This window comes from Penicillium coprophilum (genome assembly GCF_028826855.1).
Source record: "Penicillium coprophilum strain IBT 35676 chromosome Unknown utg000004l_segment0_segment0, whole genome shotgun sequence".
Classification (NCBI taxonomy): Eukaryota; Fungi; Ascomycota; class Eurotiomycetes; order Eurotiales; family Aspergillaceae; genus Penicillium; species Penicillium coprophilum.
Window position 1 is genome coordinate 5,103,032 of NW_026622723.1, and position 25,414 is coordinate 5,128,445.

General features: G+C 48.6%; 10 protein-coding genes across 10 annotated transcripts; 4 read left to right on the forward strand and 6 right to left on the reverse strand.

Moving 5' to 3' along the window:
• Positions 1 to 6: 6 nt before the first annotated feature.
• N7500_006363 (Transferase) lies at positions 7 to 1,626 on the reverse strand (the record flags this gene model as incomplete). The annotated part of the gene is made up of 2 exons (XM_056677507.1): positions 7 to 1,347; positions 1,417 to 1,626. 2 exons carry the CDS (start codon positions 1,624 to 1,626, stop codon positions 7 to 9), a joined length of 1,551 nt encoding a protein of 516 aa, XP_056532507.1.
• A 1,389-nt stretch (positions 1,627 to 3,015) lies between these two features.
• N7500_006364 (HAD family hydrolase) lies at positions 3,016 to 4,651 on the reverse strand (the record flags this gene model as incomplete). The annotated part of the gene is made up of 4 exons (XM_056677508.1): positions 3,016 to 3,525; positions 3,585 to 3,730; positions 3,789 to 3,865; positions 3,897 to 4,651. The coding sequence occupies 4 exons, from the start codon at positions 4,649 to 4,651 to the stop codon at positions 3,016 to 3,018; spliced, it is 1,488 nt and encodes a 495-aa protein (XP_056532508.1).
• A 1,146-nt stretch (positions 4,652 to 5,797) lies between these two features.
• N7500_006365 (cytochrome P450) lies at positions 5,798 to 7,388 on the forward strand (the record flags this gene model as incomplete). Its single annotated transcript, XM_056677509.1, has 3 exons — positions 5,798 to 6,940; positions 6,989 to 7,161; positions 7,238 to 7,388. Coding segments are annotated over 3 exons (1,467 nt in total), but the record flags the coding sequence as incomplete, so codon positions are not given.
• Positions 7,389 to 7,945: 557 nt separating this feature from the next.
• N7500_006366 (RMD1 family protein) lies at positions 7,946 to 10,375 on the reverse strand (the record flags this gene model as incomplete). The annotated part of the gene is made up of 4 exons (XM_056677510.1): positions 7,946 to 8,223; positions 8,277 to 8,462; positions 8,545 to 10,258; positions 10,322 to 10,375. 4 exons carry the CDS (start codon positions 10,373 to 10,375, stop codon positions 7,946 to 7,948), a joined length of 2,232 nt encoding a protein of 743 aa, XP_056532510.1.
• Positions 10,376 to 11,035: 660 nt separating this feature from the next.
• N7500_006367 (uncharacterized protein) lies at positions 11,036 to 13,207 on the reverse strand (the record flags this gene model as incomplete). Its single annotated transcript, XM_056677511.1, has 1 exon — positions 11,036 to 13,207. The coding sequence occupies one exon, from the start codon at positions 13,205 to 13,207 to the stop codon at positions 11,036 to 11,038; it is 2,172 nt and encodes a 723-aa protein (XP_056532511.1).
• A 1,792-nt stretch (positions 13,208 to 14,999) lies between these two features.
• Positions 15,000 to 15,785, forward strand: N7500_006368 (isocitrate lyase/PEP mutase family protein; the record flags this gene model as incomplete). The annotated part of the gene is made up of 1 exon (XM_056677512.1): positions 15,000 to 15,785. One exon carries the CDS (start codon positions 15,000 to 15,002, stop codon positions 15,783 to 15,785), a length of 786 nt encoding a protein of 261 aa, XP_056532512.1.
• Positions 15,786 to 15,971: 186 nt separating this feature from the next.
• Positions 15,972 to 16,486, reverse strand: N7500_006369 (uncharacterized protein; the record flags this gene model as incomplete). The annotated part of the gene is made up of 3 exons (XM_056677513.1): positions 15,972 to 16,150; positions 16,220 to 16,363; positions 16,435 to 16,486. The coding sequence occupies 3 exons, from the start codon at positions 16,484 to 16,486 to the stop codon at positions 15,972 to 15,974; spliced, it is 375 nt and encodes a 124-aa protein (XP_056532513.1).
• Positions 16,487 to 17,631: 1,145 nt separating this feature from the next.
• N7500_006370 (HAD-like domain-containing protein) lies at positions 17,632 to 17,840 on the forward strand (the record flags this gene model as incomplete). Its single annotated transcript, XM_056677514.1, has 2 exons — positions 17,632 to 17,651; positions 17,762 to 17,840. 2 exons carry the CDS (start codon positions 17,632 to 17,634, stop codon positions 17,838 to 17,840), a joined length of 99 nt encoding a protein of 32 aa, XP_056532514.1.
• A 59-nt stretch (positions 17,841 to 17,899) lies between these two features.
• N7500_006371 (putative HAD superfamily hydrolase) lies at positions 17,900 to 18,586 on the forward strand (the record flags this gene model as incomplete). Its single annotated transcript, XM_056677515.1, has 1 exon — positions 17,900 to 18,586. The coding sequence occupies one exon, from the start codon at positions 17,900 to 17,902 to the stop codon at positions 18,584 to 18,586; it is 687 nt and encodes a 228-aa protein (XP_056532515.1).
• Positions 18,587 to 20,143: 1,557 nt separating this feature from the next.
• Positions 20,144 to 21,567, reverse strand: N7500_006372 (putative C2H2 finger domain protein; the record flags this gene model as incomplete). The annotated part of the gene is made up of 4 exons (XM_056677516.1): positions 20,144 to 20,533; positions 20,556 to 20,915; positions 20,966 to 21,105; positions 21,156 to 21,567. 4 exons carry the CDS (start codon positions 21,565 to 21,567, stop codon positions 20,144 to 20,146), a joined length of 1,302 nt encoding a protein of 433 aa, XP_056532516.1.
• Between the last annotated feature and the right edge of the window lie 3,847 nt (positions 21,568 to 25,414).

Below are 25,414 nucleotides of genomic sequence, written 5' to 3' on the forward strand. Positions count from 1 at the left end.
TATTCCTTATTTGTAGTGCACATCCTGCTCTCTTGTCCACCCCTCAATTTGTCCCCAAACCTCCTCTCTCGCAATAATATGCACCCACCAGTTCCCAATGCTATCCTTCCCAGTTACAACCACCATATTCCGCGGCCCATTCCCAGTGAACGGTCCTGATCCCGCCGTATTAACATAAGAAGGCCTACAAGGTTGATATTCCTCCCCAGCCTGACCTCCAACAACTATGCTCCCAAAATCAACCCCAAAGAACCCAGCCCTCTGCCAATTGGTACAGCAAATACCAAGCTGTCTAGGATGGCTAACAAGCGGCAGACACCCCATCTCGCCGAGCGCCTTTTTCCGCAACGCTGTACGTGCGAGAACCTGCTCCTTCGTCCGCTGCGTCTCTAGCGCAGAGCGGATCTTCAATGCAACAGAGCCTAACCGGCACTCGAACCCCGTGCCATTATATGAATCTCCAAACTCGTGCGCCCGGAACTCAGCACACGATGGCATTATCGCGTTCCCGATGTACACGCCCGGAGACGGGAGACCAAGCGTAGAGCGAATATCGAAGATATTCGAAATCTGGACTGGAGTGTGCCGGCTGGGATTCTGTGCTGTGACGAGCAGTGTGGATATCAACGCGAGGAGGACGTCGCTTTCGCTGACGAATGGCGGATGACGGTCTTGGGCTTTGACCTGCTCGTCACTTTGGATGTTCATATTTACGTTGGCCTTGTCATCTTCATCTATCTCCTGTAGCATCCTCTCTCTCAACTCGTGCACATATCCCCCGGAAATCAACAGGACTTTATCCTTGACGCGCGGAAACCAGAACTTCTCCCACCACCCCACCAGAGCAAACTGCAGAAGCAAAATCTGTCCGAATATAATTCCCACGAGTGCTGGCTTTTCGGACACGGCTTCAGTATGTAATTCTATGAGATCTTCATCGAACCCGAGGAACGGGGGGATGTCTTCTTCGCGGTTTGATAGTACCGCCGTCCATGCATGCAGGAATGAAGATAGGCCCATTGCATCCATGAGAGTGTGCTGGAAGGTTAAAGTGAGGAGCGTTGCATCATTGAAGAGGACTGTATGGATGACCAGCTGCGGGATGTCCGTTTCTAGCCAATCTGCTATGCTGGTTGGAGCTGTTTTGTGGCGGACGAGAGGGGAGTATTTGGCCATGCCATCTAGGATTTTAATTTTGGCTGTCTTGTCTAATTGTGCTGAAGAGGGCATCTGTGATGCTAGAGGATGGGCTTTTATACTGCTGTCATGTTCCTCGGTAGTGAATATGAAGCCTGGTCGGTCTTCAGTGAATTTTGGTGGGAGTTGATAGACCAATTTTCCGAAGTTCTAGTCTATAGGTTTAGCTATTGGGCAAGTTGGCTTGATTTTGCCTTTTTGGATAGTTGAAACACTTACGTCCAGTCGTACACGAGCTCCGAGTTTTCGCCAGTTGTCTATCTCCAGTAGGCGGCTCAGAGAACTGCGAAGTCTCTCTGGATCAAGCTCTTTGTCGAACCGAAGTGTGATATTTATGCATAATGCTCTGTTATGAGGGACATCGTCCCAAAAATGGAATGGGATGATCGTGTCCGAAGGTGAAGATGCAATTTGGCTGAGTAAAGTCATGATCTGATTTCAGAATTTAACATGTGCTCAAGTCAAAGATGAGAATGAATTGATTCAAAAGAACTCGGGTGGAGTAGAGTATCTTGTTGAGTGCCAATAGTATCCCAATATCTATGACGGAGTACCCCCGTATATCTCTCTGGATTGGAGAAAAGAAAAGGAAGTGTTTGAAGCCAGAGGCAGAGGTAAGCCCTAGTCCAGGATTGCATATGATTAGCCAGTTAGCGTCTGGGCATTGAAATTCCAAAAGGCCTTACCATATTGGGAGTAGACTATATATTGACATTTGATTGGCTTGGGGATTGATGAATTGAGAGAATATATGTAATATATAGCTTTTCAATGGCAATCTCTCCAGAATTGTGCTTTTTGCAAATACACATCATGTGTCATTGATGTTGTACTGTGCTAAAGGGAAACCATTGTGAAAAGGACCTCTTCATTCGGGTCTAAGGATTTCGTACATCTAATCAAGAGCTCATGATTTGCCATGACTCGTCTGGTCTGGCTTGTAAACGCTGCTCGGTATCTACCCTCCCATCCTTCTTGAATGTTTGTGGGGTGCACTTTAACTCATCCCAATCCAGAAGATAACAATTCCATCACAAGAGCCTTTGGAATCTCGGAACGTCTGTAATGGCAGCCTAAAAGAGCCATCTTGGACAAAGCCTTGCTGTAAGTAGATAATACCACTTGCTAGCAAGGCTTGTCGATCGTGTCCAAAGTATCGGGAAGTCTTGACCTAGTGCACATTGTGCTGGTCCTGATATGATACTGGTATGTGAGCGAAACTAGATCATAGGGCGAATATGTCACTGGCTACTCACGGTTGGCTTTAGTGCGATTGCAAGTCTCCCGGACTGGGCATCAATAGAGCCACGTAGGGCCATTCCGTTTGAGATGTCATTGATCATTTCGGTACATCTCCCTTCTCGCTCTTATTGCAGATGGGAAAAGCAAAGATAAGGAGTCTCCCATTATTGGGGGATTCTATTTGGGATCTCCTAGCGTTTATTCAGCATATAATCCTTTGTTTACGGCGGGTAATATACCTCAGAACCCTGCCATGTACGTAACAAGATGGAGTAGTATGAACACCTTTGATCTGTTTGGAACTGATGTCCTTTGGGTGGCTCAGTTTCTCTCATTCGATGTCCAGATCCTCAGTCGTGACGCGACGGTGAAAGACGCTGGCATTTCGCTTCTCGGATTTTTGTTGGTTTAAAGGCAGAGTATTTCTCAAGAACAGTCCCGAAATCAAATTGGAGAAAACAAGAGGAAGCTATGAAAGAAGCGAGAGAGAGGGAGTTGCATCCCACTCAACCTGAAACATGAGAAGTATATCATTTGTACACCTGATATTATAATCCACATATATCCAAGATTAATTTAGTTCAGTCTGTCAACGGCACCCTGGAGTGCCTTGACTGCGAATGCCGTCGTCAAGCCTCTGTTTCCGAGTTTCCTACTAGACCCCGGAATGATATACATCAACGAAGCCCCCCAGCCTCCATCCCTGCACTGAGCAGCAGTCAAAGTATCAAAGTCAGGGCGATTTGAGATCCCAAGCAAATTGCATGCATTCAGACGCATGGCCAAACACAGTGCATCACCTTCGGCACCGATCCGCTCCATAATTCGCGTTCGGAGAAGGTTCTCAAATCGGTCCCTCAAGATAGGATCATTCGTTCGAGAGAGGAGTCGACTCATGTAATACAAGAACCACTCCGGAGTAGTGTAGTATCGAGTGCCATGCATATAGGCCCGATTAAGCAAAATATCGTAGATCCAGCTCAGAGTTTCTGGCAGCTGGTAGCCTCTTTTGTAGATGCAGAAAAGTGTGAGAATGTTGAGGCAAATGACTGCGTCAACCCGAGGGCGCGAGTCGTCGAGGTAAAACTACAGAGGACCAATTTCATCAGCTAGATTGTAGGGGAGTCAAATGGTAGCTCTCCAACCTTAAGCAAGCCATCCTCGTCAACACTATTCAGCATTTCATCTAGTATGGAATGCACCACCGAGGCTTCGTAGGGCATTGATGCCAATGCCAAAGAGGTAGTATCAAGGTCATCCGGGTAGGTGTCTGTAGTGAACTTTGGAGCGCCTACGGAACGATAGTTAACTCGGGGATTGCCCATTCACTCAAATACCGAGCAACTCACCAGCAAAGAAGTTCCAGAACCTTGGAGGACGATTCAATGACACCAGTGAGCTGGCCAAGACAATCTCATTAATTCCGCTGTCGCATTTACCTCAGGATTGGAACGTACCTATCACCCGTGATATCCAGCATCAAAAGCTGAGAATAGTTTTCTTTTACCTGCTCTCCTCGATCTGTGATCGAGCAGTGCTGGCCAGCTTTGGCCTGGAGGAATGTCTGGCCTCGCTCTACCGGATCACCGGTCATGTTCATGAGACTCCGCAGGAGATCCTCTCCATCAGTAAATACAATCCCCTTGACTCCCATAGCAGAAGCCGCTAGTACATTTTCCGGCCGATCATCCACGAAAATGGTGTCTTCCGGTACAGCACCACTGGCTCCCAGAATGTGGCGGTAGAACCGCATACTTGGCTTGCGAGTGCCTACTGTGGAAGAGGGAAAGCAGTGGTCAAAAAGGGACCAGAAATCCTTCCCCCACAGCTCCTGAAGAGCGATGTAATCAGGGCTGGAAATGTTCGATGCGAGTATGAACACCACCTTGCCAGCCATGGCGTTTTTAAAGTCGCGAAGACTTGCCACTAGATTTCTGTCATAATCAGCAACCGCACGGCCTTTTGTTATGGCTATCGCAAGATCATCTGCTTGGAAGCCATATTGATCCGCTAGTTGTTGGTAACACTCTTTCTCCGAGAGCTTTCCACACTCATAGGCCATCCACGTCGATGTAGAAACTAGCCTTTTCACCGATATAGGAGATGCGTGGGTGGCTAGCTTCACCTGACCAAACTGTGGATGGAATAGTACCCCTCCGAGGTCCAGGACCAGGTTGATGGGATTAACAGTAACTGGCGTGGATCGAGTCATTTCAGAAATAATAACATCCGCGAAAAGAAAGATATCAAGGACACTCCTGAGCGCCGGGTATGTCGTGATCTATCTATCTATCTATATATATATATATATATGCCCCATTTTTACATAGCGATCGAGCCTGGTCATCCTCGTAAACAAAGGTTTGTTCGGATGTCGTAGAGAGCCGAATTAAGCCAAATGCGTAGCCCACGCCTGTATATAACAAGCGCCTTGCTTCGATCTGACAAGTCTAAATAATACATGCATATACCTGCCTGTTTGAAATCTTTCTCCGCCTGTACACCGCTCTTTCCACGCGTTTCTTACCGTGGAGTACATTTCGTATACCGTATGAGATACTTATCCGGCGTGTTTTGGCAAACTCCCGTGGGATTTGAACATAAATCCAGTAGGCCATGCACTGCCGGGGCTTGCCCCTTGCCCCGGGATCTCTGGAGCTGCAGCCACTAAAACATCCATGATACAACAATGGATGTTAATAAAATATTGATATCACAATTAAGGCTACCCAAGACATGTGAACGTTCAAATTTTACCTAGGTGCTGTATACAACGCTAGACGACATGGCTAAGTAATAGGAATTAACCATAGGGGGTTTCTACTAGCTTCTTAACCCTTTCCGTGTTTCTAGTCTGTCTCATATGTTGTAGCGGTTTATATAGTCCTGGAACCTTAGGTTTCGGTGGAAGTTACCTGGTTTGAATAATATGACCTATACACCAAGGTAAATGGGGCTTGCATCTTGACTGTACCACGAAGCCCATGAGAAATGAGAAATGAGAAATGAGGACCGTGCAAGACGTCATGAAGCCATATAGATCTAGGCATACAGACAAAGATTATGCGGTAAAATAAGGGGCTGACTAAATTATTTAGGCGCGATGGCCTCACCTAATATGCCGTATAAGTACTCCAACATGTTCACCAACCATTATCAGGTTCTGAGGATCAACCCTAAAACAAGTCTGGATATCGTGTGGGTGATGCAACTACAGCCTAGCTCTCAGCCCTTTTATCGACAATTCCAACTGCTGCCAAGTATCGCCTACCATTGCAAAATTACAACTTGCATCACAATATGCCGATGCTCCAGCTAGCCACTCTTGTGAGCACCCTCTGTCTCTCAAACTTGACAGACAGTTCATGTCTTTTTTGCCCAGGGAATCATAGTATATATTATCTGGACGGCGATTTACAATCGATATGTCCATCCGCTCAGTCAGTATCCAGGACCCTTTCTGGCATCCATCTCAAGGCTCCCCCATGCTGGCGCCTACACTAGCGGCCGGCTCCACACCTATGCCAGAAGCCTACACGAGCAGTATGGCGATGTTGTCCGGATCGCTCCCGATGAGCTGAGCTTTCGAACAGAGCAAGCGTGGAAGGATATCTACGGGTTTTCAACCAATTTCCCGAAGGACCCGCGGTTTTTCAACGTTGCAAAAAGCGGCGCTTCTAATCTAGCAGTTGCTCCCACAGATGATGTCCATCACCGTCAGCGTCGGATACTAGCTAGTGCATTCTCTGATGCGGCACTCAAGTACCAAGAACATGTGCTCCAGCGATACGTTGATGCCCTGATAAAGAGGCTGCACGAAAAGGCCAGTGCCGGATCCACTGTCGACCTGGTGGAATGGTATACCTACACAACGTTCGATTTCATGGCGGAATATGTGTACGGCGAATCACTTTCATGTCTGGAAGACGCCCGCTATCATCCTTTTGTCTCTATGCAATTCGCTTCGCTCAAGCTGTGGACTATTATCAGCATGTCCAAGTATATTTCTCTACTATCATATCCGATCAAAGGTATCGCTTCTTTTCTATATCGCGACTTGTTCCGCACTCGCGCAGAGAGCGTCAGCTTTACTTATTCTAAGATTGCTCAACGGATGGAAAGAGATCAGAACTCGTCCACCCCAGACTACATCGCCCATGTGAACTCCAAACAAAGTCTCAAAGCGAAAATGTCCGAGGACGAGATACGTTCTAATGCCACCTTTCTGATCATTGCTGGCAGTGAGACCACGGCAACTACTTTGTCAGGGTGTACTTTCCTGCTATTAGATAGGCCAGAGACCTACCGGAGACTAGTATCAGAGATCCGCTCGCGATTTCAATCTTCCTCGGAGATCACGTTTGTCTCGGTGGCTGATCTTCCTTATCTCGATGCCGTCCTGCAAGAATCCCTGCGCATGTACCCAGCAGCGCCGCTTGGGATGCCGCGAGTCGTCCCCGAAGGCGGCGCTACTATCCTCGGCAAATTTGTACCTGGAAAAGTCAGGAACCACCTCCGCCGTCGTGTCCTATTTTCTAACCTGTTATAGACTGCTGTTTCCGTTCCACACTTTGCTTCCTACCGATCGCCAACCAAATTCACTCAGGCAGATCGGTTTTTGCCAGAGCGATGGCTGAAGGGAGAAAACGATCAGTTTGCTGGTGACAACAAGGATCTCCTACGGCCATTTTCGGATGGTCCTCGAGGCTGTCTTGGACAGAGGTATGTAGAGGATATGATTCCCTCCTGATGACAAAGACAAGCTTGGAAGTATTAACCAGCAGATATATACATCTAGTCTAGCAAAAGCTGAGATGAAGCTGATTCTGGTAAATATTCTGTGGCGATTTGACCTACACCTCTCTCCGGAGTGTACCCAATGGGCTGATCAGAAAGCTTTTGTTGTATGGGCCAAGAAGCCACTACTAACCAAGCTTGTTGCGAGGTAGTAGAGCTGGATGTTAACAGTAGGACGATAAGTATTCAATCAAATATCATTCAAGTATGACGATGGCCCCGAAATGAGATGGAGTTTGTAGCCATTTTCATAATATGGGTTCTATAGTAGTCAAATCAATTTACTGCTGGCTTTTGTACGCCCCAAAGATTGCGAAAGTCGCCATGTGAAATTTCCAGTCGAATTACATGCGTCTAGGCAATCCAAGCCCCCAATGCAGGCGCTGAAGAGGCGTTGAAAAGGCACCTAGTGTCATGTGGTCGACATGAGGGGGCAGATGCAAGGGGCAGCTATTACGTATGAGGGAGCCAATATTGGGGGCCGACTGCATGTCTACGCAGTTGGAGCGTATGAAGACTAGGAATGTGAAGTAGATTGTTGCTAAAGCCGCAGGTTAAGGAAGAAATTAACAAAGTCAATCAAAAAGTCAACAAGCATTAGGAATCTGTCAGTTTTGAGGTAATATGTAACTAAAGTAAAATTTGTCCAGTGTCCTTTTCCATAACACCAATTGCGCCATAATGTCCACCTTTTAGAAAAGAAAATGAATTAGTATCTCATCATTCCACTAACGCCCATATCTGCGCCAGCGCCCGCAGGGCCGACAGAGGGACAAATGCAGCCTGGTGGCGCGTTGGCGGTAGAGTATGGGTTCCATTCTGGGGATGGAGAGGGAGTAACGGATCGGCCCATGACACGGGCTAAGATACTGGCAGGTGTGCCAGCGGCACCCTGACTGGCATGGAGGAGGCCGAAACGGAGGAAGGCTTCGGAGAGTGTAACGATGATTGAAATAACGATGAGCACAATGATGATCCAGGTTTGGTCTAGAATGTGGTCAGTTGAGAGGCTAGAGAGGGAAGAGAAGGTCAAAACATACGGGAAGTGCGGTTGTCGGCAATCGAGTCAGATAGGATCTCCGCAAGATCAAGGAATACTCGACATCTCTCGTTGAGGACCTGAATACGTGGTTTGATCTCCAGATACTCGCGCACAGCAATGTAGAGCGGGTAAAGGGTTGGCTCGCTCTCCCAGAAGAAGTTAGGGACATCGAGCATATTAGACGCTGGTGGAAAATATTAGTATGGAACAAAGTATCTCTGCAACATAGCGTGCAAGATAATTTATAAAGGGGATTGGGGACTTACAAAGATTGACCTCAACCCGACTCTTAAACAAACGACCTAAGATCCGGAAAACCTCTTCGCGCTTCATGCCCAGCTGGCCTGTAACAGCGAGACGTCTGGGAACGTCTTTAGCGTCCGCCATCTGCCGGGCCATAACTTCCTCAAAGAAGCACAGCTTGGTACTCTGTGAAATACCATGACTGATAGCGAGTTTGATCATGTGGTCGCCACTGCGAAGAGTAATCATGTCGTTGTAAACTCGTGGGCGCGAGATTTCGGTCGAATACTCGAAATGGAATTCTTCTGTCTCAAAGTCTTCCTCGTCAAGAGGCATCGTCGCCAGAGGAGTAGGGATACCGGTTGCCGATGATGTTGCAAAGGCCAAATCTGCCAGCAGGTCTTTCTCCTGTCGCTCGGTAAAGTTCCAGAAGACGACGACGCCGTAGCTGAAGACGAACATTTCAGCAACATTATATAACGTCCGAGCTGGGGCTGGCGGCGTTGAAGCCGGCGGTGATGAAGACGAGGAGGGTATAGTGGCTGGCAGCGAAGGTCGGTCTCGAATCAAAGCGTGGGTGTCGTCCGTACTGTGCCTTCGGCGGCGGACTGCAGGTTCAGGCGAAGATTGCCGAGCTACTTCATTGCTGTCTTGTTGCGGGTTAAGTTGCAACCCATCGAAACTTTCGCCGGAGTTGGCAGCATGTTCATGGCCATTGGGGTGGCCCCGAACTTCTTCGGTGATCCGATTCAAGAACTCCTCACGATTTTCCTCCCGAGAATCATGACCAAGACCCTCGGACTGTCGCGGCGACGCTTCATAATGGTGCTCATCCTCAGGACGATTGTGTCCACCAACCGAATGCTCCTCCGTCTCGAGCATGTACTCATCATGATAATCACGAAGTTCGTTCCGTTCAATCTCCTCATCCAAAAGTGATTTGCCACCAGGATATTTCAACACAGGGCTACTCCGCAGACGGTACCCCTCATGGCCTGGCAAAAGAGGGAGATGATACGCGGTGTACAGACAATCATCATAAAGCTTCGTCCGCCCACCATGCTGCTCCTTAACGAAAGCAGCAAGCGATCCCATCTTGTACGCCTGAGCCGTACAGTACGCCGTGACACGCGCAAGCTTCTCCGTCCGCCGCGCTTTCGGCAACCGCTCGGCATAACTTTTCGCGCGCTCGGGCGCGATACGGCGTTTCTTCAAGACCTCCTCTTGAGCCAGCAGGGGTGCCAGATCATTATCGACGTCAAAATCGCCTCCGCGTCGTTTGGACATAAGCAATTGGTGTCTGATCCTTTCCGGGTCGACATTTTTCTCCTTGGCCAGACGTGCAACAAGTTCCTCATCCACGAGGTCCGCACCATCGGAGTCATCGTCTTCTTCTTCCGTTTCACCCTCCTCTATCTCGCCGGTGTCGGGCAGAAGAACCAGCTTCTCGCTAACTTTTGTCGTTCGAGGAGGGAGTCGCGGTTGTGCGGCAAGTCGGCTCATCGTGCCGCCGGAAGCGGCCACATCGCTCGAGCTGCTACTACCTGCGCTAGTAATTAAACCTCCAGCTGCGGAGGCAAGACGGCGCGACCGTGAGATGGGTGGTGGGCCGCGCTGCTGCATTGAAGGAACGTCAGAGGCGTATTGGAGGACGTTGTCGACGGTGATGAATCGGGTTGCTGGCGAGCGGCGTCGACGGGGTGCTTGGGGCTGTTGCTGGTCTCGGGAATCTGTTACCTGTGTTGAAGATATGTGTTAGCTGATCTTGGTTCGTACGGTTGGTGTGATAGTCAATCCCACCAAGACGGTTGGGCTGCGCTGGCTAGTCCCCCGTCCTCGAGCCGGGGGGGTCATTGTCAAACGAGCTTAAAGCAGGCTCTTGAGTATGCCTTCGGTGATTATTTGCTATCACTTGTTTACACAGAAGAAACCAGTGGCTGTGGGTGTCACAACTGCTAGTATAATGCTCCGAGCCAGCAAGTTCGGATGGCCTAGAAGCTAAGCCTAACTAGTAATAGCTTACTGAACGGCCAAATGACGTCTGCTGTTTCAATCACGTGTATTCTCTTCACCAATCACATGACACTGCCACGTGTTACACCGCCCAACGAGACAGGGTCCACCATCCCTCATTAGGACTAGCAGATGGCAGATGGCGTTTCGGTCGATCTGGGGTAAAAGTGATGATCTACCGGAAACCGGTTCCATTGCTTATTGCTTACGAGCTGAAATTGGACTGGGTTATGGATATTTCAGCAACTTGTGAACTTTCATTGGTTTCAGAATTATGGTGCTCAGCTGTTACTTGTTCATCTTGATTAGTAGTCTGGCTACCCGAAAGCATACTTTAGAACAGGATAAGAAGACTGAGTCATAAGAATATGAATTGCTATGGTAAAGATGAACATATGATAGATAAACATACAAACGCCGAGCCTATTGGTGCACTTGGCACTCTGTCGAGTGCGATATGGTCATCATGCAAATGGGGCAAAAGAGAAGAACGAAATTAAATTACGAATGAAGGCCATCACGAAGCTGCCGATCTTCCTCCCAGATTTCCTTCTTCATACGCTGCAGATGAGTGTGTTGCTTTTGCAGCTTGTCGAGATCCACCTGGGGCGGGTTGGGGAGAGCTGCAAGGGAGTCATGCAGATTGCGGTATTTTGTGTAGAAGTTCTTAAACTTCTGAGACTTCTCCCGTAGTTGCTGTCGAAGAATTTCATAGCTCATTGGGGGAGATGCACTCCCAGTGCTGCCACCGCTGGAGGAGCTGACTGCTCGGCGCCGCTTTGCTTCTAGGTTTCCACTAGGACGTCCTGCCCGAGGCACAGACAATTGATCGGGCTCAGCCTTGCGCTTCAATGGGTTGTTGGTAGCGGGGGTAGCCTTCGTGGTAGCGTTGGCTTGGGGAGTAGTTTTGACAGTTTTGGCAGCAGCAGGGGCTACACGGCCCACCTTGGTGGTTTTGGCCAGCTGGGAGATGAGAGGCGAGGACGAGGACGAGCCAGAGGATTGGTTCTGGCTATCAGATCGGCTGCGGTTGCTGCTGGTAGTATCGGAGACATTGGCAGGAGGAGAGGAACCGAGTGGAGACGGCTTCTGTGGCGAAGTAGAGAGTCGAGAGGGAGGACGCTTGGAAGCTGTAACCTTGGTGACTGGCTTGGGTGGTTCAAGCTTGGGTGGTTCAAGTTTAGGCTTTGACGTCTCAGGTTTAGCCTTGGGAGCGGGCGCAGATGGGACTGAAGTAGTCTCGGTGATGCGAGGCTTGGCCGGTGCCTTGATTTTCGGTGCTGGGGGCTTCGAATTGGATGGAGTGCGTTTGTGCTCCTTCGCTTGCTGCTTAGGTGCAGGTGTCGGCACGGGAGCGGGAGTGGGGGTGGCGGGGGGAATATCAGGCATGTCGGTATCATCATCGTCATCCGAACTGTGGACGAACTCCGCAGATTTGATCTTGCTGTCCACTTTGGCTGGGGCCTTCCCACCAGTTTTCTTAGTAACCCGCCCGGTGAGGGTGCTGTTGGTATTCTTGGTTTTGGTGGGTCGCTTGGTCACTTCCTTGTCACGAGCCTTTTGCGAGGCCGAAGTAGTCTTGGTAGCAGGCGCAGATCCCTTTGTGGCGCGGTCGGTCTCATTATCCTTGCCTGAGTCCTCTCCGCTACCTTTGGCGAGGGAACCGGTAGGTTTCTGAGGTGGGCCAGTACGAAGGTTCAAACGCGAAAGGCACTTCCCTTTGCCTCGTTCAGCCTTTGGTAGAAGCGTTTGCCAGAGTTTGTCGGATCGAGAGATGCGCATCCGATCGAAGGCAGAAATCGAATTCTCAATGGCTTCTTTTCGGTCCTCCTCGGTGTAATTGAAGCCAAACAAATCTAGATCCTTGTAGACCTTGTCCTTGAGGTTGTATTTCTCGGGGTTAATTCGGTTCACGACCCCGAATTTCTCGCCGAGGGCGATGCAGTCTTCGACGGTGCTGCGGGTCTGGCGGGCAAGAAACTTGGCTGATACGGCGCGGACGGCGAGAAGGTGAATGAAAGGAATCTTGAGGGCTTCCAGCCTCACACGGTCTTTGTTCTGCATCATTGGAGCAGATGTTGGGGTCATTGCGAGAGAGGGAGACTTGGGAGCACCCAAGATAGGACTTGCAGTGAGAGAACGATTGGCAGCAGTCTTGAGAAAACGGTCTTTCTCAAGTTCGACTTTGGTGGTGGGACCTTTGTAGCCTGCCTTGCTGCCTCGTAGAGCCTTTAACTCATCCGGATGTGAGATGATATGAGTTTTCTTTGACTCCTTCCCCCTCTCATGGGCATTTAATTTCTCCTCTAAATCTGCCAGTGCCTGATCGGTGGCCGCGGTAGCATTTTTAGCCTTTTCCACCTCCAGACTATGACTTAGAACCCCTGTGAAATACAGTGTCTCTTTATCGGAGGAGGTATGGTAGATCTCGGATCGGTGTGTTTCAGGGTACGCATGGAACATTTGTGTCTTGCCCCCGTAGTGGAGTGATGGGTGCTTTCCCAGCCGGACTCGAGCCGGTTGATCCTTTCGTAGGCTTTCAATCAGATCATCGAGGGTGCTCTGCACCAGATTCAACCGCATGATCTGATTTGGTTTGACAGAAGGATCACCGGACTCGTCTCCGAGGTGGAGAGACAGCCCGGTCTGGGGAATCTTCAAGCCGGTCGACATTATGGGAGTTGAGGAGAGGTCAAGGTCGGAGAGAGGAAGTGAGAGGGATTCGAGGTGAGCAGGGTCGGATGGCAGCGTAAGAGCTGCGGGTCAGGCGGCCAACTGCAGGGAGTGAGGTAAAACCATACATAAGATCGGAATTAAAAAATATGGATATGAAGGCAATGGGAAATGTCAAATGTAAGAGAGAAGGAGGAAGGCAGAATGGCAGAATGGCAGTCCAAGGCGAAGCGTAGAGTGGGGAGAGCTGACGGCGATTCGTAAAATTACAGGGGATTCCCGATCGGTAATTTTTCTTTCTTTTTCCTTTTTAAATTAATTTCAATGTATTGAGTCAAAGTACGATACTCAGGATGGTATATAAGACATCCAATAGATACAATCGACATCCAATAGACCCAGAATAGAGAGATAATAGAAAGAGCATCGAAATACAATAGAAAGAGCATTGAAAGAGGAATCGAATAGAATAGTAATATACTCCGTAGTCCATTCTATAATCCTATACTTGCTATTCCTGCCTTCCGTATATTTTACCTATCCTATCTGTTTCAGAGCCTTTGTCAATCTCCCAGATGTTTGGTTGTTTCCTTGTCAGTCTACAGATACCTATAATATACAAGGAGATCTCAAACTAAGCGCAGCCGACAACCGCAGTCCCAATAAAATACACAAATACCGTGAGAAGGAACAGGACGGGACTTTCAACGTTGACGGGTGTGATCGGGTTTGATTTGACTTTCTATTCAACACGGAGTATTTGAGTATTGGCAGCACAAAGAGACCCGTACGGAGTCCTCCGTGGGTTTTATAAAAAGAACATCTGAAACGAGAGACCCTGGGAAGACATTCCAATCCTTATTTTACCCTCCCAATACCTCAGGAATGCCACAGCTTTGCCCCTCGTTCATATGCACCGGCCATCCAACCCGGAAGGTTCCCAGTGTTACCAATGTTTTCGCCCTACATCGGACTAGTGGACTTGCTACGGGCTCTTACTCTTTTCGATAGGCCGAGATACGGGGCCAATTCCTCGTACCACATGTTATCGGTCTTTTGATTTACGGGCTCTTTTTTTTTTTGTTTCTCTTGCAAATGTAAACAAAGAGGTTGTGGGAAAAGAGATCTCCATGGAGGGTAAATTCCACGGCAATTCAGGCCGTCTATAGACAGTTCACTCAGTCCAGTCCACAGTTCAGGCAGTTCCTCTTATTGGATCTTCGGTTTCACAGCTGCATGGAAGGTCCATCATGCATCCCAATGGAGCAATGGAGAGCAAGCCATCAGGCTCCGGGGTGTCTATTATTGTATTACACCCTGTTTTCTTTTCTTTTTTTCTGTTTCTGTTCCTTTGCAGTTTCGCCCCCATGTTGGGTGTTGAACCAGTCAATTTAAGTCGATCTCGACCCCAATCAACATTCTCACGCAGATGCTGTGGCAAATCCGAGAGCATTGGAGTTACATTGGGAGTTCCTGTAAGCAGTGTAATGACCTGCATGGTCTCAATGTAATTCTTCATAAGCCAGAGAGGGGAAAATACCGTGGATCCCTTGCGCCATCGGCTTATTCTCCAAGTCTAGTCTGAGACAAGGGGAAATAATACCCCCATTGTCTGCCTCGATCTGCGTAGATCGGAGCAGATGTTCTCGGCTCCGAAATCCTTCGCTTGTACCTCGTATTCAATGACTCAAGACTTCAACGTCAAAGTTGACTATGTTCTAGGACTATATTGTATGTAGAATAGCAAATCCCAAATATCTCTAGTATCTAAGATCCCAAACCAAGTCAACAAATGCCAACCCAAAATGACATCGCCAAACACCTCCGCTCTCTTCACCAACCCGGCAACCCCCTAATCCTGACAAACGTCCATGATGCCGCAACAGCCTCCATAATCGCCTCACTGCCAGCAGCACCCGCCATCGCAACAGGGTCATATGCGATCGCTGCATCGATCGGCGTAGACGATAACGCCCTAACAAAAGCCCAACACCTGACCGCGATAGCCGCCATCGCCGCTTCCGCCCGCGCTATCAACCCTACTAAACCACTGACCGTCGATGTGCAGGATGGGTACGGTGATGTCTCTGAGCTGGCTGATACCATCGCCCAGGTTATCGCGCTAGGCGCTGTGGGTTGTAATATTGAAGACATGGACGCGAATGGTGTGCTGCGGTCGGTAGATGAGGCTGTGGCGCGGGTCGGGGCTGTGGTTCAGGCGGCAAAGGCTGCCGGGATTCCTGATTTTGTGGTCAATGCTAGGACTGATGTGTTGTTGACAAAGAATGGGACTATTGAAGAGGCTATTAAGCGCGGGAGAGCATTTTTGGAGGCCGGTGCTACTACGGTCTTTGTTTGGGGCGGGCCTAGTGGGGAGGGGGTTTCGAGTGTGGAAGTACAGAGGTTGGTTGATGCCCTGGGAGGTATGGTTAATGTGAAGATGAATTTGAAAGATGGGTTTTTGAGCGTGAAGGAAATTCGGGCACTGGGGGTTGCGAGGGTCAGTGTTGGGCCAGAGTTGTGGAGGACTGCTATGAAGGCGTTTACTGAACGGGCTACACAAGTGTTGGCTATGTGAGTGCATACATATCACTGCTTGTATGAGAAATGCGTGGAAATATTACATTGGACTCAAAGTGCATTCCAACACTCGACAGGATCATGCAGCCCAAAAGTAAATGGCCTGGTCTTAATTCAATAGAGTCATTGATTAGTTCCGAATACACTTGCTATAGACATTTTGATATATCACGATCCCGAATCATCAATTCCGACTACATATGCCATTTTTGCAAGCATTCCCATAACAACAGTGTTCATCGACAACGCAAGGCCCACCATCCTCTTTGCAGGATGGCCAGTCATTATCCGTCGATCGACATTTGTTAGCAGCGCAGTAGCCGGAGCAGCATTGGTTGTTTGGGGTGCCAAACTCGCACGATGCTACCATTTAGTTCAGTCAGAGTGGGATACATTCAACGTCGTGCTTAGATGTGGTTTGGGGGTTCTTACAGTAGACTCCCGCGCAGGTGGGCGTTGGGACACAGGTCGTGATAGTCGTTGTCGAAGGCGAAACAAAGGTTGCTGTTGTGCATATCTCAGTGGGGGCACAGGCGGGGGCACTGCCGCATCCTCCTGCTGGGCAAGCCGCTGCTTCTGTATTGTAGAAAGATGTGGTTAGTAAGTTGGGTTTGATGTACGGAGTACCTAGTTGTGGAAATACTTACTGCTCAGGGCGAGATGAGCGAGGAAAAGAATAAGAGCCTTGTCAAGATGCATTGTCCTGGCTTAGATATATAGGTCTCGGTTACGCAAGAACACGGTGTGGTCGTTATTGAAGATGCTATTCAGTAAGATGGGAGTGAAGGACACTATGGGTGTTTATATATACAACCCACACCAACACCCACAAATGCCTAAAGCATGAGTTCTCGAATAAGCACACGACCAGATGACCTGATACGAAGCTATCTACACCATTTTATGATGTTGTTTCACGTTCAAACCATATTTGCGACTACCCCAGACCTTCGTTCCCTAACCACGATCAATGTTCTCCTAACGCCACATGAATACGAGGGTCAACACGAGCGGTTCTATAAAGTCAAGATCCAATTGGCTTTTACATGAGACATTATTCTTCATTCAAGTTTTTGGTTATTGGCTTCTGTTGGTTCGTGTACCAACGTGATCAACCACAATGTTGCGAGGTAAAATTGCCGACTGGTAGAATCACTGCTTGGGATCAATCGTTTTGTTTTCTCACCATCTCAGACCATGAATAGACAAGAAATCTCAGTACACGCAAGTATATAGCCGAAATATATGCCAAGGCCCGAGGATAGCTCATATCTCTCCAAGCTTGACTGACCCATGCCCTACTCACTAGTCAATACACCACTTCCGACAAAGGTTATGGCCTCACAAGCTATTAGGTGTCATTAGATGATATCAAGTCCAATAATAGCTCCAGGAAAGAATCAATAAATAGCAAGACTCAATCAAACCCAGCTTCCAACTCCTTACAGGGCGAAATGCGTCCCCTGTGTCCTCACCTTCACACTTTACAACTATATCCCCCCTAAGCTTAGGATCATCAGAAAATAGACGATGCCCTGCACTCGAATATACTACATGGGAGGAGTGAAAACATCACAGGAAAATGGATGGAAGTCTTCACCGAAAAAAAGCACTCTTCGCACCACCAGCGATTACATGGTAACGCGTGTGCAAAGAGAAGCTCCCACGCAATATACCCCTAAGCTCGAGAGCTCCTGTACAATATACTGCATGAGATCTGAGGTTGGTGGCTCCGCAATCCTCCGGTCCCCCAAGCCTGGATTGCCTCAATTCCACTTCACCTCTCCTCATATCACCCTCAGTGCCATGAAATCAGGATTAAATCCTGCTTTTATTCGTTCGTCATGGCTTCCCCGAAGACAAAGTGAGTGACACCCAACATAAGAATCTATGTAGAAGATTCAGCGAAGCCATTCTCGACCACCAACAGACGAATACCAAAAAAAAAAAAAACCAGCTAACGAGGAGCACCAGCTTCCCCGCAATTCGCGCCTGCATTTTCGACATGGACGGTCTCCTCATCAACTCCGAAGACATCATCGCTCTGCTATAGACGAATTGCTTGGAAAGTATGGAAGGCCTCCGTTGACTAGGTCAATTCAAGCCCAGCTCATGGGCGTCGCGGACTCGACGAATGGCGACGTATTCCACAACTGGGCTAAGCTGCCAATCTCCCGCGAGCAGTTCGCACGCGAATCAAGTGAGGCTATGCGACTACGTTTTCCAGATTGTAGGCTGCTGCCTGGCGCGGGAAACATTTTATTGCGTCTTAGCCATGCACGGAGCGCTTTGTCTGGGGATATGATTCGGTTGGCTTTAGCTTCCAGCACTAAAAGCCGTAGTTATGAGTTGAAAACTTCGGGGTCAGAATCGAAAAGTCTACTGAGCTTCTTCCACCCGGACAGAAGGGTCCTAGGTGATGATCCTCGAGTGCGACGGGGTCGAGGGAAGCCAGCGCCTGACATTTATTTGCTCGCATTGCAGTCGTTAAACTTGGCAATAGGCTCTGGGGGAACCACCATCCGGCCTAGCGAATGTTTAGTCTTTGAAGATAGCATCGCTGGGGTAGAGGCAGGAAGACGGGCTGGGATGCGAGTTGTTTGGGTACCACATCCAGATGTAGCAGCAGAGTATCAGTCGATGCACAAGGATATCCTAGCAGGGAAGTCAGGAAGGTTTCAGGTCGGAGATGATTGGCAGCTAGGAGAGATTGATGACGGCTGGGCTGAAAGCATACCTAGTCTGGAAGACTTTGATTACGAGAAGTACGGCCTCGAAGTGGCATCTAAAATACCTTGATGGAACAGCTCCAGGTCACATTGGGGAAGTGATGTAGGTGCTGTCATTTGACTCAGTCGCTGAGCACGTTTCTGACTTCTTCTAGTATTATGATCAACGGCGCGCGAGAAATATGATCGGCTAATCGGAATGCGCTGAGCAGGTCAGGTGCTCGACCATCTTGCGAGCGACATTTGCGGTATCAAAGTTCCTCTCGTCCACTGTTGCACGCAATCTACAATACACATATTGTACCTTCATGATCTCATCTACTCGATTGTAGATCTGATACCGACCATGACAAAAATTCTCAGCTCTTGTTTGAGCCCTAGAGGGACCATATCCTAGATCAGTGTTCAGACCTAACAGGCTGGAGTAGAAGCTAAGAGGAATGGAAAGCATTGCATGTAGAGCCAACTTCTTGAGACGCCCAGACTGCTCAATAGCTTTACGAAATTCCTCGATTGTGGCATTATTTGTTACCATGGTTATGCTCCCAGTGCACATTTCCAACAGGTCGATCCAACCAACACGAGTCAGTGGGGGCGTGCTATATGACGATTCGTCGAGCAGGGTGGGCAAAACGAGAGAGGCTATTCCGGGTAGTTTTGAGTCTCATTTAGCGCTGGGAGCAAGAGCTTAGTGCAGCCATTTCTTCCAATCGATTGGCGGGACCACAAGCTGTCATTGGCACACCTGTCACGCCCCATGTACGGAATAACAAGATGGGCATCGTGACCTCAACCTTGTGCTTGGCTAGTGCTTGGTTCTGGATATACACTTTACAAGGCGACGGAGTTTCACCATGGACAGATATATGATTCACCAAACATTGCGAGGCCCAATATACCAAGCTGGAGGTCAGTGAAATTATACTCTCACGTAACATGCGATCTGACACGGAATGTGAGGTTCATAACTGTCTATTATCACTATTATACAAGACAACCGCTGGTGTACGACGATCTCACTTGGAAGATGGTATTCGTCGAAGAGCAGGCAGGAAGAAAAGGGAAAGGACGTCATAAACGACAGTCAAGAGAGCAGGAAAAAAAGTAACACAATAATTAGATGTATGAGACAATCAGACAAGAAAACAATAAGAGGCATAACTAAAACTAAATTCCAGCCAGACACCAGCATCAGGAGTCTCCCTAAAACAAACCCAGATCCTTCCCGAACCCATCCATACCAAAGACAATCCTGTGTCCAACCCTCTATCTATTCCCATGGATGCAGTTCCTCATCTGATCGTGTCTCGGTAATGTCATCCCGCAAGCATTGAACAAAAGAAAAGGTGCAAGGGCGAGAGACGACATCTTGAAACAAAACAATAAATCGCAGATTTGGAAACACGATCAGACCGTCCGACTCCTTCCAGTGCGCTGGTTTCCCATCAAATATAGTACAAACATATGAGAAAATGCGTGAAAAAAAAAACAAAGGAAATAAGAAATCAATCGAGAGGCATAGATTTATTCTCTCGTGGGAATCAAGGGGCTTATGCAATGAAGTTATTAAACAAAGGAAACAATGGAAAATTCAAGCCGTTGCGAGACACTTGTATTGTGATTCGCATCATACAGCAGTGGACCATGAGTGGTCACCTCGGGGCTTCATTTCGTAGTTCTCCGGCTCGGTGCTGGTAGGTCGACGAATGGTAGAGTTGGGGAAGTACATGTGCTGCGGCATCGATGTCGGGTACGCGGGGCCAGTGGGTTCAGGATAAGTGAAGTCATTGGCCGATCCGGGCGATGGCATGCTACCATGAGACGGAGAGGCCCATCCAAGGCTAGCCATGTGAGGACTGCCGTTCACGCTGTTGGGACGGTGGTCACTGTTGGCCGGGGGTTCAAGAGGTTGGGGCGGAGCGTAGGGATGCGAAGTCATGGATGGCCGGGCGTGGGGTGCACTGCCGTAGCTGGACAGTGAAGGGGAGGTTGCAGTCGGGGAAGCCCGGGGGGCTTCCTTGAGGGAAATCCCCACGCACATGAGGCGGAATAGGACCGGTGCCCATGTAGTAGTCGCCAGCAGAGCGGTGCATATTCAGCGGCGGGAGCTCACCGCCAGGTGACATGGACGGGTGTTGGGCGGGTGACGGTGTAGAATGGATGGAAGCGTGCTCGGAAAACATTCCCTCGCCAGGGCGTCCACGATCTTTGTTTTGCCGCAACTGGGCCTCTGTTTCGGCCGCGGCTTCTTCGATGGTCCCAGTGTGGTGATTTTGGTGCCGTGTCAACGTCGTGCGGCGCGTGAAGGTCTTCTGGCAGTTGGCGTACGGGCATTTGTAGGGTCGTTTGCCAGAGTGGATACGGCGATGTCTAGCCAGCGAGGACGAGTCACTAAAGGGCTGAATAAGATGTTAGATCGAGCCAGGACAGAAAGAGGAATGATACCCACCTTGCCACATCTCTCACACATGTGAGGCTTCTCTCCAGTGTGTACACGGGAGTGTACCGTCAAAGCCGAGCGTTGAATGAACTGCTTTCCACACCCTGGCCACTCGCAAGCGTGAGGTCGGACTCCGGTATGAATACGTTCTAATAATTGTCAATGGACATAGCTCCTCAACTGATTGGAGGATACATACCATGTCTAGCAAGGTCGCTACGCCGTGCGAATCCCTTGTTGCAGGTTGAGCAGTGGAAAGTCTTTGGTGGAGGTTCAATTCCCGCCCTTCCCTGTGGGACAGGCTCCTGCTGTATCTGAGGATCGCCAGCGTATCCCGCAGGGGCATAGGCCATGTTTCGAGGGGCTGAACCCGTGGGCTGTGCATAATAGAATGAATCGGCAAGTCCGGCATCCATTTGCATGGGCGGGGGGCCGTGAGGAGGGTACGCGTTGACAGGGTTGTCCGAGCCACCTGATTCGCTCTTCATGGTGGGCGAAGCTCCGGTGTGTAACTGTGCGCTCTGTTGAAAGTACTGTTGTTGTAACTGCGCTTCGGCAGCGGCGGCGGCTGCTGCGGAGTTTTTCCTGTTCAGGATGGTTGTGAAGTCCATGACCCGACCCAGCAAGTAGCCAAGGGACCGCGGTCAAGGACTGCTTTCGAAGACGTCCTTCAGCAGGCCTTGCACCAATATTTCCCACAATGTCTAATGGCTCTTGGATTCGAAGTCCTTACGCGTCAAGGACTGGGCTGATATGAAAGGCGGTCGTAGGGAGATTCGGATCACAAAGAGAAAAGTTCTGCCGGGTCACAATATAGTCAGAACCAACTTTTGGTGCAGTCGATCGCGCTCGAAACGAAAACTTCGCTGGGCAGCCAGAAACTCACCCTGAACCTGTATTTCACGTTCTGTCTTGGACAGTCCCTCAGCGAAGAATGGAACGGGGTAAATTCTCCACTTTTCTGCAGTGGAATGCAAGGTTGCGTAAGAGTATCGATGGCCAAAAACCCAAGCTCGCCCCAGACGATAATGTTGTGGTCGGCTAAAGGCGGAACGATCGTTCGAAGGTGGATGATAGGTATTAAGGTTCCTATAACGGGAAAAAAACAGTCGATGGTCAGCATGAAAATGTATATGAAGATAGTTGCGATTCCGATCTCCTTCCACAAGCGCTTGGCCGTAAGCTGATCTTCTCGTGCACAATGCTCGGTGAGATCAGTCACACGCATACGAAAATTGCGAGACCAATGTTGAAATTGTCCGTGTTTAGGAAACCCAAGCTACAGGGGGTTGGGCAGCGAAGGCAAGATGCGTCATGGAGACGGTGAGAGCAAACACACACCTTTTTTGAAACGAGTAGAGAGTGAAGAGGAATATTCGAAGTGGGGGAAATATAAATCAAGAGATCGAAAGGAAAGGAAAAGGGTTAAAAAGGTAGAGAAAGGGGGGGAGAGAACTAGGAATTATAATTATTATAGGTGATTTAGGTGTGGTAGGTGCCACTGTCTGCATCTCTCTCTGTACATCATTTGATTTTGATTTTTCTTTTTTGAGTATTATCTAGATTATTCTAGGTGTAATTTCAAATCTCACTTTCCTGTATTGCACTTTCACTCCATATCATAGGTATAGATACATATATAAATCCCCCAGAACGTAACTAAACTCCCTTTCTAGAAGACTAGTTTAGACCCAGCGAAGCCCGCTAGAAGGAAACCTGACCACCAGATCCACAACGTGCTCCCGAAAATGGATAAAGGCCGAACCAGAATTTCTTTAAATTCTTATAGCCTCCTGAAATTTCAAGTATTGATTTCCCCCAGATCCAAAGAGGGACTAAGAGGAACTAATGTCTAAAGGCGTTAATAGAGGAGAGGCCCATACACCGTATGAAAGGGGGAACTATGACCCCTGAAGCTAGAAAGAAAAATACAATCTGTTTAAAAAAAAAAAAAAAGAAACGGGAGACCTCGGTGATCAACGATGACATGCAGGTTTCGCATGGTGCGACATATTGAGTGATATACTTATTTTGATACGATTACCCTCGATAGTGTTGGCCGAATACGTAAAAATTGAGATACCTTCTAGAAGCCTAAGAAACCCATATCTCACGTAGCATATATACCGGTTACACTATTGGTAGGACAAGCTTGCTATTCTCATTCTGGTTTCCCCTCTGTTTTTCTTGGACGATCTTGTGGAGTCCATCCGGTGTACATCGGTAATTACACACCCATCTCGTTCGCCCCCTTTTCCCTTCCGGGACCACTAGAGGCCACCGGCTGGCTTGCTTCAGCCTCTGAGAACCCACTCTGCCACAAAGACGGCACGGATGACTCTGCCAAGCCTTCTCCTGACCTTCCAGAAGGCCACCAGAAGGATCTTAGAACATCCGTGGAAGCCGTGGAAGCCGTAGAAGCCGTAGAAGTAAAAAAGACATGCGCGGCCCCCCATCCTGCGCACGGTTCGGAGCCTTACCAAGAGATCCTCCCTGACCCTATGCACTATACCATGTCCCATCGAGGGATTAATGTTGAGAGAATAATGAAATAAAAAAACCACAACGCCCAAATTGTATCTATTACGACATGCCTAGACGCAAAATAACATAAAACATAAAAAAAAAGGGGCGCATTGGGTTGGGCACCAGGATGACTGGTCCAGTTACATCCTACCATTCTCGGGATTATTTCTCTTCATTGGAGCGCTTCTACCCTCTCATACACACTCTGGCACACACACACACCTACCGTTCTCAGCCCCTCGCCGAGCTAACACACACCCCTGACGATTGTGACGAAAGTGACGACACACATGCATACTGCAGTTGCCAGGTTTGGTGAACCCGTGTCCTGCGGGGAGTCACGGAGATTATCTCCCTACCTTTTGCAAATAAAATGCAGATCCGTATCAAGCCGAATAGGATGCAAGGATTTCCATAATACAGACCTTCATTTTAGTCCGTCTTATTTTTTCCTTGATTTTGCGCAATCGCCAGTAAACAGAAAATCAAACTAAGGCGGGTCAGGCCGACGCGCATTGGATGGTTCGACACGGGGCGATTCCCACATGGTTGTGGCTGAGACGTGTCTTGGTGTATCATGTCCACGCTAGTCTCCATATTTCTATTAGTAGAACATATCCTTCAGCCTGTAGGCCCCTGGGATGGAGCATGTCCCTGTACAGGTCAGTTTTGGTGTGTTTTAGGGTTAGGTTTGTTTCTGACAAATTGCGAATCCTCTTTTCCCCAAGGTGACTGCATACCTCGAAGAGATTAGGCACGTCCTATTCCATGTACAAGCAGTTATACCCAAGAAAAAACAAATATCCACAAAATCCAGGAACAGCCGCTGGCGCTATGACCAAAAGGCCCATTTTTCTGTCTCTACCTTTCGCAGATTCCACTCTGATGTCACACTTTCTCCTGGGGAAATTGAGCACTGGCCCACTGATGTGCCTAAGTCATCATACCAAGATAAATAGTCCGGATAAATCAATACTAGCTCGTCTCATCCTGTTGCCTGGGACTGCAGGAATTCTACTCCGTAATATCCCCTAAAACGTCCAAATCTAGTCCATACCAAACCCGTGGCGTAGGGGCTAACGCGGATTCTCTAGCATTGCGTTGCACTATGCTCCGTGCTCCACCGGGGGCGACTCGATATAGGACTCCATCTGAACGCTGTAACGTTGACGGTCTGAAGGGGAAGGTCATTGGGAACATGGACCACCTTTCCATATAGATGTGTCCATACACATTCCGTAATACGAACGATATAAACTGAAACAGCACGCCTATAATTTCCCATCTCTTATTCCAGTTTTGACTGCCCTACGACTCAAAATTGCGCATCTGACTCTATTTTATGGAACTTGGTCCAGGCTATCGGTTTATGCCGATACTTCGTATTCAATCTCCATCTCCTACTATCTTTGAATATTAACTTATTCTGCATTAGTGCTAGTCCTAACTGCTTGCTGCTTACTCCACTTTGTCTCATATCCGTTATATTGTATCTCGATCTGCATTTAACGCCGATCGATCTTCAGGGGTCCCGTAAAAAGTTTTCTGAGTCAACGGTACACCCCTACGGCGTACGGAGTACTCCATACTAGGATGTTACTTACTATCAGCCGTTATTGTCTCCGATAGATGGTGGCCAGATAGTACCCCGTGTGTTCGCGGAGTTGAGGTATGCCTCCGCGAGAAGTTATTCATTTCTTTCCCAACCTTGCATCTCAAGTGGCGTATATATATATATCAAATTGATGGTTCGTTTAGTATCAGATCGTAGTTGTGTGTTCAATTGATTTGACAAGCTTGATCAAGGCTACGGATCCAGTTCTTGCAGATATATATTCTAGTGCTATGAAGCCATATGTTTGACAAATGCACGGGGTATACTAAAAGATTCAATATCTACTCCGTACATACCTAGCCATATATGTATCCACC